Genomic DNA, 12,287 nt, shown 5'->3' on the forward strand with positions numbered 1-12,287 from the left:
ATTGGGGTAGACAAAGTTTAGCTTTTCTATACATAAAACTTGACTTTGGAGCAAGGGCGTACGTAAAGTATTTGGCACCTGGGGCGGATCCTTCAACTGGTACACTAGCAGATATTCACTTATCAAACACAATTTTCTTTGTTAGTATGCGCCATTAACTATCGCACTAAGGGTTTGGCGCGTTGCGCGGCGATTTGAAAATTGAAGTATTAAACAGAAAATAAAATATATTTTGTCACGAAAACCTTGGTTTTACTATTCGGATATGTCCGAATCAGGGAATCAGAAATCCTACCAGATGGCAACGTACTGGTATTTCATCCCCAACCCCCGATGGCACCTCAATTTTGGCTGTCATCCGAGGCGGACCAACCACTTCGCACCCCTTTAGTACGCCAGTGCTCGAGAGATCTGGATTTGCAAGGTAGTGGTTATAATTCTCAAGTATTATGACTGGTAAGTATTATAATATGTATGTAAGATCATAATTCCCAAATCATGAGAGGGATTGCTATGACTCTTGGTCTGCAAAAACAGGAAGTTCTGTACCCCGAATCCCCCTCAATCCTTATGCAAAGTCATAGCCATTTGAAAGAGAAAACATCTGCAACAAACAGAGATCAGGCAAGACGTAACAGTTCCACGGAGTTTCTTATTGATGCATAGAATTCGCTGCCCATATTTAATTAAACAGCTTAATACCACTACCACCCTTTATTCGAACATTTCTGTTACAGAAACTCCCCACATCATCAATAAGCAATAATGTGAAACATTGCAATAATATTTTTAAAGAATTTCACAAAATGGTTTGGGGGGTTGGGGGAATTGCTCAAAATATTATAGAAATTTTATGAATTGACCAACAATTATACTGAAACATTGCTGTTGATAACTGTTTTTAATGTATCGATGTTTGTATACATGGTTAAAAGAAATCGTACATAAGAAGCTTTATTGTGCTTTATTGTGCTTTATTTGTATAAATATTCCAACACTAGGTTCTTAAATCCAAAATAATCTTTTGTATACTCTTCTACGTAATGGTTGTTTTGGATGAAAACTTTAAACACGTCAGTTTTCTCATGCATTTGCTGCTTTTTGCCTAAGTTTTCTGATACTTTTTCATTTGCTTTGCAGAAATGAGTGATAAGATCAGAGAAGGGAATTCACTCGAACAGACAATGAAAGAGAGTAGGTATCAAGTATTTACCCTTGAAGGGCATAATGATATCGTTACAGCTGTGGAGGAAACTGACTCCATACTGGTCACTGCAAGGTACTCTTCGTATCATAATTTGACATAATTTTCCTTGTACATTTTTTACTGCTAATCAAAGTCTAGGAGCTACAGTAGTTGGTCTTTGTTCTCATCCAGACATAAATATGACTGAGATTTTGCTGATAATCAAGGACTAGGGCTACCGAATTTGGACTATTTTCTCATCCTGACATAAGTATTGTTACAAGCCAGGGGTCTTTACTTGACCGAGAGGTGTCAAACCCTGGCGCGATTCCCGCTCGAAGTCATATGTTTGCCCCAAATGTTCAAAGACTTCCATACAACTTCAGTTGTTAATTAGAAAGCCCAACGTGTCCATTCTAGACATCAAATTTACTCTAATCAATGCAAGACCACAGATCTCACAACCTGTCGAATATCTATCAAGCGCATATCTGCATGGTTTCTCTTCGTTCGGTTTCCGTACCGCCAGCAGTTCGCACAGTAGAAACTATACGACTGTCCTTTAACACATGGAACTATTTAACTACACCACCCATGGCCAGTAAAACTATGGTTTCCAGGCACATTTCGCCAGTACAACTACATAAATTTGCCACCATGGCGACATAAACGGTATCTGCTAAGTCCCTTCCTGTTGATTCCATTGTGTAATTTACACGTTTCCTTTTGCCACTTCGGTCACACCACCAGTGTACACCATTAGATTTTAATAGGGACTATGGTACAACAGGGACATTTATTCGGTTTTGACCTGAATTCACTACTAGTGAACCATGGCATCATGGAAACTCACTAACACTTTACTCCGTGACGTTTGCTCCTAGCAACTGGTTAATTATTTCGGGCAAAGGAATATTTCTATTGCACCGAATTCCAATAATCAGACAATCACACAAATCTAAGAATTCCTTAAACGGGGCGCTATAACCAAATGTGCCATACTCCAAATTTATTACAGTATAATATAGAATATGTGCTTGGCTGAGATATTGGCTTCCTCTGCTACCGAATGACTTTAGACTGAAAAAAATTATGATAAAAATTTACGTTAGAGCATCCAGAACTAGATAGATATATAAATGCTCTAATCATTAAAAAACTCCAGCATGCACAATCAGGTATAATTTTTGCATCCTTTGATATGAGCAAAATTTTTTGAAGATATGGGCTATTTTTATACCATCATTTTCTCGCAGCATTATCATCACTTTCTTTGAAGCAGCTCAATGTAATTATAGCAAAGTTAAGAGCAATAAAATACATCATTATGTACTTATTAAAGACAAACTAACATACAAAGGCCAGAAAATAACATACCTTTAAAATTTTGCAAACTTTAGGAACCGGAAATGGTGGGTCCACAGATAATAATAGATGCTAAAACTACACATGACAGATACAGTCCGTGATAAACGTTAATATTTTGAAACTACTTGTCATAATTTCAACGTACTGAATTTCGTGTCTGCAACGTTATATGCGGATTCCATAGGTTCACACAGGGGCTCGTTACAAAGAAAATTGGGAGTATCCATCAACGAATAGAGGGCTAAGTGTAACACTATAACACAAGTTAGACCCACTATCTCTCAATTCATTGACGGATACTCCCAGTTTTTTGTAAGGAGCCCCTGTGATTGGTTGTAGTAATTTTAATGTTAGAATTGGTGTTTTTGGAGAAGGGATGTTCTTTCACTCTAGATTTGTGTAGGCTTGGTTGAATCTATAAAAATGGCGGTTACATGACCGCCGTGTTTCTTGACCAACAGAACCATATTTCTGTTTTTGCATTATAAGAGCTGCTGTGACGTTCTGTCGTATTGGGGTGTGGTTCTCCCAATATAATTTAATTAAATTAAATTGAAAGTTCCACCCTGGCTCGTTAGGTTAGAAAGTTAAATTAGTGATGATGTAGATTTACAGCTCTGAGCCCCCAGTCAGCAATGCCGACGGTTAAATTATGGAGAACACGAATTTAAAACCGATAACTTCCAATCACTCGTCTTTCCCTCGACCAAGTGACAGCCTAATTCATCCCGTGATTTACAGTGTGAGTTCGATTTTCCCCCGTCCTTGCATCTACTCATCTATTTCTTCCCGCTGATTCTTCCTTCTTTCCGCTCCTCTAACTCCTTCTTTGTCTCTGTTTCCTCTCTACTATCTCCTCCAGCTTCGCTCCAGACTTCAACTTCTCCTTTCTTCTCCTTTCCCTCTCTATTATCTCCTCCAATTCCGCTCCTAGACTTCAACTCCACCCTCTTCTCCTTTCTTCTCCTTTCCTCCGTCTCTCTATCCGAGACAACGGGACCAAACTTTAACTGGTCTGTCCCTCAAAGCTTCCTTTTGAAGCTTTCTGTACTTAGACCTTCCCGCTCTAAGAATTTCCTGCCAATAACGAATGGCTATTCGGAGTTACGCTAGCCTCTTCTCTGGGTAATTTCTCTCAGCGAACTAACTTTTGCCGGAAAACGCAGGGATATCATTCTACCCAAATCAAGGTCTCCCCCCTATCTCGATTCTGATTGGGTGGCGCTGTGCCCCTGTCCAATCGTCTTAGCGGCCAGTTCAACCTGTCTGTCTGTTTGCAGGGGAAAGAAGTTAGGACACTCCCACTTCTTCAGGCAATTTCTTTTGATCTTGGAAACATTTCAACACCTAGGTGATAATTGGCTGTCTGTGACTTCGCAACTCCGATGTCCGGTTCTTCTATTCTAGCCACAACAATCTTATGTAACGGATTAGTGCTAGCCTTCGGCAATGTTCGACATCAAACAATGACCCGTCAGAATTACCTTGATTATACATGTTTCAAACTGGGCTACTCTGGGTCGGGGTAAACATGACACCCCCCCCCCCACGCTTGAGAATAAAATCGGGATTTTATTCCCTCAAAATTACTTCAAATGCAATGTCATTAATACACGAAATAAAGAACAAAATTATCGCGACACTACACACTGAGTATGAACATGAATATATATATATATATATATATATATATATATATATATATATATATACATACATACAGCGATCTTTACCATTCCAGCGCTCCTGCTCATGAAATCGGCGCCTACGTTCTCAGTTCCTTTCACGTATCTGATCTGCATCTGGTATTGTTGTAAGAACAGCGACCATCGCATCAATCGTCCATTCGACAATTTCGCCTGCGCGAGATACGCCAGTGGTTGGTGGTCGGTCTCCAAGATGAACTTCCGCCCGTATAAGTACCGCTCGAAGCGTGATGTACCGAACACGATTCCGAGGCATTCTCTCTCCGATACGGAGTAGTTCTTCTCGGCAGCTGACAACTTCCGACTGCCGTACGCGACAGGAAAAAGCGTCTCATCGTATTCCTGTAGTAGTACTGCTCCCAGTCCCGTGTCACATGCGTCGGTGCGAAGAACGAAATCTTTTGCCAGATCCGGTAGACGGACAACTGCGTCGGATGTAAGTCTATCCTTCAGCGTTTGGAAAGCATGCTCACACGCATCTGTCCAAATAACCTTAGTCGGGGCACGTTTCTTGGTTAGGTCAGACAACGGTCCCGCAATTGCGCTGAAATTGGCCACATACCTCCGGTAATATCCGGCCAATCCCAGAAATGACCTCACCTCAGTTTTCGTGGTGGGCCGTGCGGCGTTTCTCATCTGCTCCACCTTCGACTTCTCTGGGGACAGCGTACCTTGGCTTAGGGTATGTCCCAAATAGTCCAATGTCCGGAACCCTAGGTGACATTTGGAAGGGCGAGCTGTCAATCCCGCCTAACGCAGCCGCTCCAAAACGTCAGCTAACAGAGTGAGGTGTTCACCCCACGTCGCTGTGGCTAACAAGAGGTCATCCATGAAGTTGTGGACACCACTATCGCGCAAGGGTTCCAACAACTTCCGCATCATCCTAGTAAAGACGCTGGGTGCGTTCTGTACCCCGAACGGCATGACCAACCATTGGTAGGTCCCGTCGGGAGTAGCAAAAGCTAGCTTTGCCCTATCCTCCTCCTTTACCGGAATTTGCCAATAGCCCTTGGACAAATCCAGCTTGGAGAAATATTTCGCTTTCGAGACAGAAGCGAAAATATGTTCCGGGTCAGGTAGCATTTCGACTTGAAATTCTGTCACCTGATTTAGCTTCCGGTAGTCGACACAAAACCGATGGGTGCCGTCCTTCTTCTGCACTAGGACTACCGGAGAGCTGTACGGAGAGTCGGCGGGTTCGATCACTCCCAGAGCAATCATCTGCTCGATCTCCTCCCTTACGACTTGTCGTTTTGCGTGGGGCAAGGGGTAGGGTTTCCGCTGGACTGGCCGGTTATCCACCAGCTTTAACCCGAACTCGACAAGCGACGTTCTCCCGGGTATTTCCGTAAGCACATCGGAATACCCGGCCAGCAACGTATCAATCTCTTCCCGCTGTGCCGCAGTCAACATGGGGTCGCACTCCACGTCCGAGGGTGTCTCAGCCCTCGTTAACGGACAGCTCGGAACAGTGTTGGCACCTTCCATATCGCCTTCGGCGTCCTCGGTGACTATCGTGGCGATAACAAAATCGCTGACGGTCTCTCTTTCCCGGTATCTCTTAAGGAGATTGGCATGGTACAATTTCTCCTTCGTTGGTAGCCGTATCCGATATGTTTGACCTCCGACCTTCTCGGTGACAACGTATGGACCCCTCCAGGAAACTTGCAACTTGTTGTGTTCTTTGGGCAGCAGTAACAACACCTTGTCCCCTACTTCAAACTGGCGTGGTTTTGCGCGCTTGTTGTAATTCTTCGCCTGACGCGCCTTCGCTCGCTTGAGGTTCTCCTGTGCGAGGGAACAAACTTCCTCCAGTTTGTTGCGCAAGTCCGCAACGTATTGGTAGGTGGTGCGTACCTCCTCCACAGCGTGATCGTCCGTCCACAGTTGTCTCAGTATGGCGATTGGGCCGCGTACGGTCTTCCCGTACAGGAGTTCAAAGGGAGAGAACCCTAAACTCGCTTGAGGTACTTCCCGGTAGGCGAAAAGCATGGCAGGAATATACCGATCCCAATCCTTGGGGCGGCCTTCGCACAGCTTCTTGAGCGTGTTCTTTAGGGTTCCGTTAAACCGTTCGACCAGTCCGTTACATTGAGGGTGATACGGTGTAGTCGTGAGGTGCTTAATTGACATCAGTCGGTTTACCTCTGCCATCACGCGACTCATGAATTGTGTCCCTTGGTCGGTCAGGATCTCGTCGGGCACTCCAACTCTTGACCAAATCCCAAACAGCGCACCGCGACGGTTTCCGAATCAATATTACGCAGCGCAACGGCCTCCGGATAGCGTGTAGCGTAATCTACGACCGTTAAGATATACCGATTTCCGTGCGACGACGCGGGTTTTATCGGTCCGATCAAGTCCATCGCGACGCGTCTAAACGGTTCATCGATAAGGGGTGTACTCCCCAAGGGGACGGGTCGATGATCCGTTTTTGGTGCCATTCTCTGACACTTGTCACAGGAGAGATAGAACCGTTTGACGTCTCCCTGGACCCCTGGCCAGTAGAATCCTTTGACAAGACGGTCACGCGTCTTGGCAATTCCCATGTGTCCACCCATGAGACTCTCGTGCGCGAGTTTCAACACTTCCCCTCGCTTCTCTTTTGGTACGACGACTTGCTTAAAGTGTTCGTTACCATTCCTGGCGTAGCGATACAAGATCCCCTTCTTGTATGCGAACTTCACCCCGCCATTCGGAGTTTCTCTCTCCGTCCCTGCTGCAGCGTGTTGGTACAACTGCGCGAGAGTTGCGTCTTCCTGTTGCAGCTTCCTCAGCTCGGCCGGAAGAACGTTACTCACCGGTGTCGATGTAACTTCCATCGGCTTCGCTTCCGTCTGCCGACTCTTGGACCTGGTTTCCACAGCACTCACTGGCATCGGTGTGCAGGTTTCGGGGTTCGGTTGTGGCAACACATAACGACATCCCAGTATGACGTCATGCGACAAACCATCCAAGCATGCAGCTTCAATTTTCCCCTTCACGTACGGTGAATCGAGGTCAATGACAGCCACTGGCAATGAGTCACGCGCGCTGTTCGCGTACTGAACTTCGATTACCTCCCCTGTGTAATCCTCGGGCTTAACGTACTTCTTGTCGATAAGAGCTGGGACGCTACACCCAGTGTCATACAAGATGGTGGCACCTTCTCCGTTGACAGTAGCAGACGCGAGGTTGGCTGGGTTACAGCTTGCCTCCGGCTCGCGCTCCTTCCTAGCGACGGCATTCACCTGGGTCTGCCTGCCCTTGGGACAGTCCCTGGCAATATGCCCTGGGCGCTTGCAGTTGTAACACGTCGGCGGCCCTCGCCGACCTGCAAGTCCCGCTTTCGTGGGTGAGGCCTGTCCAGGTCTATGGTTGGCATCCCTACCTGTAGATCCCCCTCCGACCCTCCCGTCGCCCTGACGGTTACGGACAGCCTGCTCTACTTCAACCACACCGCGCGACTCAGTGGGTCGGGGTCGGTCCGCACCCCCGGAACCTCCACTTTTCGAGTGTGCCTGCTCGTATCGCTCCGCCATGCTAGCGATCTCTTCGAGCGTCCGGTGCTCTCTCTCTGCTAGAAAGACTGTCAACTCGCGACGGTAAGTACTCAGGACATGTTCCTTGAGTATAACCTCGCGTAGCCCGTCGTACGATCGTTCGACTTCGGCCATCTTCATCCACTTCTCAAATAACCCTCGAACACGGGTGTGGAATTGAGAGTGGGTCTCCGTTGCCTTTTTCGCCGAGTCCCGAAAAAGTTTACGATATGTTGCGGCGGTCAGCCGATAATGGCAGAGAAGGGCCTTTTTGAGCGCATTGTAGTCGTCAGCATCGTCTGCAGCTAAGCCGTGGTAGACTTCACGAGCTGCACCTTGCAAAAAAGCTAAGACATTAATCGCCCAATGTTGTTCAGGAATTTTATGAGCGTGAGCGAGTTTCTCAAACTGAACAAGAAAATCGTCGATAGATTCCTCCTTATCGCTGAACCGCGGAATACTTATCTGGACCATTCGGTGGTCGATGAAAGGTCGTCCGGTCCCTCCAGAACTTGTGCTGGCGTCGTCCCTATCATTGTCCCTAGCCGCTAACCTGACCTTCTCCATTTCGAGAGCGTGAGCAAGTCTGGCCAGCTCAAGCTCTTTCTGTGTTTCTCTTTCGGTGGCTATCCGGGCCAGCTCTAGTTCTCGCTCTTGGTCCGCTGCCATCTTAGCCAGCGCCTTCTCCGCTGCTTTTTCTGCCTTCCATTCCTTGATTCTTTCTTCAATAAATGCTGCCAGTCGATCTCCCTCGTATCCGAGATCTTCTGAGCCCATGGCACGGTACTCCTTTATCATTTGCCTTTCTGTAGCCATATTGTTATACTAATAGGAAGTGATACCTTGTCTCGACCTTACTAACAATGGACAGATATTACAAGTTCCCAGCCAAATACTTACCTGTCTACAGCAACTAATTTCGTTCAGGTAAGATATTTGTTCGATATTTGCTTCACAATTGCTGCCAGTAATTAAAGATCTACCAAACATGCAAATATCAAATATAACAAACACAAGATGAGAAAATCATAAAAATTCAAAATACACAGGATGGAAAATATCTCACACTGTTCACTAATACTTTCTAACAAATAAACTTTTAGATCGTAAAATAATATTTATGTCTAATTCAAATCCCGGACGGAGCGCCCACTGTGGCGTTCTGTCGTATTGGGGTGGGGTTCTCCCAATATAATTTAATTAAATTAAATTGAAAGTTCCACCCTGGCTCGTTAGGTTAGAAAGTTAAATTAGTGATGATGTAGATTTACAGCTCTGAGCCCCCAGTCAGCAATGCCGACGGTTAAATTATGGAGAACACGAAGATGAAATTCAATCAATAACAATTTAATAAATGTGATAATTTAAAACCAATAACTTCCAATCACTCGTCTTTCCCTCGACCAAGTGACAGCCTAATTCATCCCGTGATTTACAGTGTGAGTTCGATTTTCCCCCGTCCTTGCATCTACTCATCTATTTCTTCCCGCTGATTCTTCCTTCTTTCCGCTCCTCTAACTCCTTCTTTGTCTCTGTTTCCTCTCTACTATCTCCTCTAGCTTCGCTCCAGACTTCAACTTCTCCTTTCTTCTCCTTTCCCTCTCTATTATCTCCTCCAATTCCGCTCCTAGACTTCAACTCCACCCTCTTCTCCTTTCTTCTCCTTTCCTCCGTCTCTCTATCCGAGACAACGGGACCAAACTTTAACTGGTCTGTCCCTCAAAGCTTCCTTTTGAAGCTTTCTGTACTTAGACCTTCCCGCTCTAAGAATTTCCTGCCAATAACGAATGGCTATTCGGAGTTACGCTAGCCTCTTCTCTGGGTAATTTCTCTCAGCGAACTAACTTTTGCCGGAAAACGCAGGGATATCATTCTACCCAAATCAAGGTCTCCCCCCTATCTCGATTCTGATTGGGTGGCGCTGTGCCCCTGTCCAATCGTCTTAGTGGCCAGTTCAACCTGTCTGTCTGTTTGCAGGGGAAAGAAGTTAGGACACTCCCACTTCTTCAGGCAATTTCTTTTGATCTTGGAAACATTTCGACACCTAGGTGATAATTGGCTGTCTGTGACTTCGCAACTCCGATGTCCGGTTCTTCTATTCTAGCCACAACAATCTTACGTAACGGATTAGTGCTAGCCTTCGGCAATGTTCGACATCAAACAATGACCCGTCAGAATTACCTTGATTATACATGTTCCAAACTGGGCTACTCTGGGTCGGGGTAAACATGACAGCTGCATTTAACTTTGGATTTAGTGATGGCTTTTGTACTTGTAATTAATGCAGCAAACTTTGTCCACAAGTACTATGCTGCTTTAACTATATATTCTGCACATTTGTGTTTGGTAATGCTAATAACTAAGACATGAAAATACAATATCTCTCTGTTATCTCATGTTATGTGCAGAACCGTTTGACATAAATACATATTTACTCTCCACCCATTTATTTAGTTTGCTTCTATTTACATTTTTTATGAAGTTATGGATTTTTGAACATCAAGTTAAAAATGCTGCGAAATGAAATATTCTGTATTATCATGCTTGTTTGTGCATATATCCACTTGTACTTTGTGCAAAACGAGGACACCAAGTTGTATGCACAATTTTTTCAATGTGTTGTTTTTCTCATCATGTTTAAGTCAAAATATGAATCTCCGATTTGTATAAATATTTATTAAATATAAGCTCCAAGGTTTGCAACCAGTGCATACAAATTTTGTTTACAAATATTCAGTTTTCAGTATATACCAGTATGTAACACTTTTGGGACCTATGATCTCAGTATAGTACATAGCTGTTGTTTAGTACTAATGACAAGTACTAAGTTCTTCCAGTCAGAAATTAAACTTATAAATTGCAACTTTTACCTTTCAGAAAGACTTAAAGCATTAATGATGGAACAAAACTTTTTTACAATGAAATAGTACAAATATGAATAGAGTAACCTTAATTTTATTTAAAAGAAATTAAAACGTTCATTGCATCAGAAAGTTTGTATTTGAAATAAAAAAAATTGTACTAAAACTGGTAAATATTGTGCAGGTTATGCAATCTTTAAAGTGACTACATTTTTTGTTTAAGATAAATTGTAACCTATATGTGTTGCAGCTTGCAGGGAAATGTTGGAAATATTAATCACCTGTTATCTAAATGTACATCTTTATGTTGTTTTGCACTCCTCTTGCATTCAGTGAAGTTTCATTTGGAGACTAATTTCCTTACATTCTGACAGCTTTTTATTTAGTGATACTGTAGTTTCTAATGTATACACTTGCTTTCAAATTTATTGTCATAATGCAAACAGCCGAGATACAACAGTGAAGGTATGGAACCTGAGTACAATGACAGAAATACAAAACCTTGGTGGACACACAGATTCAGTAACTGATGTTGTGATACTAGACAAAGAGCAGTCTGAAACTATAGGTAAGACTCCCTTTGTGATTATGTGATCTTACCAGTGTGTGAAATGTATGTATTTATAATGTCACACACCTCCTTTTGAACAGTTCAAAGACTTCAAAACTAGGTATATAGTTGGGACGCAGCATGGAGCGATGCATACTGGTATAGAAATTTAATGCAGCTCTTGGTGGTGTGGCTAGAAGGGGCATGGATGGATTTGCATAAATTTGAAATAACTTTAAATTATGAGCTCACCATGCCTGAGAATTGGGATGTGTGTGTGTGATCACTGACCCACAAGTCAACCCATATTAGATGGGGCCATAGAACAAGACCACTGTGCCATTTTCTGTGGTCATACAGTTTAGGCCATTGGGTCACAAATGAGAAACCACTGAGCCCCCTCTTGTTCTGTTTATCTGTCTGTCTCTCTATATACACACACAGACATGCACACACACACACAAACACACACACATCCACATCTTTGTAACAAGATCTCTATATTTAATGACTTGAAGTGTTATATTCCCTAGAACTAGCTATATGTGATATGTCCCCTGGAGCTAGCTATATGAACTTGTTACATATGATCTACATCCCATAGGACTAGTTATATATGTTATGTCCCCTTGGACTAGTTTTATATGATACGTCCCCTAGAACTAGTTATATATGATATGCCCCCTAGGACTAGTTATATATGATATGTCCCCTAGAACTAGTTATATATGTCATGTCCCCTTGGACTAGTTTTATATGATATGTCCCCTAGAACTAGTTATATATGATATGCCCCCTAGGACTAGTTATATATGATATGTCCCCTAGAACTAGTTATATATGATATGTCCCCTAGAACTAGTTATATATGATATGTCCCCTAGAACTAGTTATATATGATATGTCCCCTTGAATTAGTTATATATGTCCCCTAGAACTAGTTATATATGATATGCCCCCTAGGACTAGTTATATATGATATGTCCCCTAGAACTAGTTATATATGATATGTCCCCTAGAACTAGTTATATATGATATGTCCCCTAGAACTAGTTATATATGATATGTCCCCTTGAATTAGTTATATATGTCCCC

The 12,287-nt window shown here is 43.5% G+C and overlaps 1 protein-coding gene across 1 annotated transcript in view; it reads left to right on the forward strand.

The window, feature by feature from the left end:
* Positions 1 to 12,287, forward strand: part of LOC149797181 (uncharacterized) — a 63,509-nt gene that overhangs the window by 20,944 nt on the left and 30,278 nt on the right. Inside the window, exons 8-9 of the mRNA XM_089961867.1 lie at positions 1,141 to 1,279; positions 11,089 to 11,210. Coding sequence (XP_089817993.1) covers positions 1,141 to 1,279; positions 11,089 to 11,210 — 261 coding nt within the window. The remainder of the gene's footprint in view (positions 1 to 1,140; positions 1,280 to 11,088; positions 11,211 to 12,287) is intronic.

The sequence above is a fragment of the Sinohyriopsis cumingii genome, chromosome 6 (genome assembly GCF_028554795.1).
Source record: "Sinohyriopsis cumingii isolate HCF-2022 chromosome 6, ASM2855479v2, whole genome shotgun sequence".
In the NCBI taxonomy this organism is placed as follows: Eukaryota; Metazoa; Mollusca; class Bivalvia; order Unionida; family Unionidae; genus Sinohyriopsis; species Sinohyriopsis cumingii.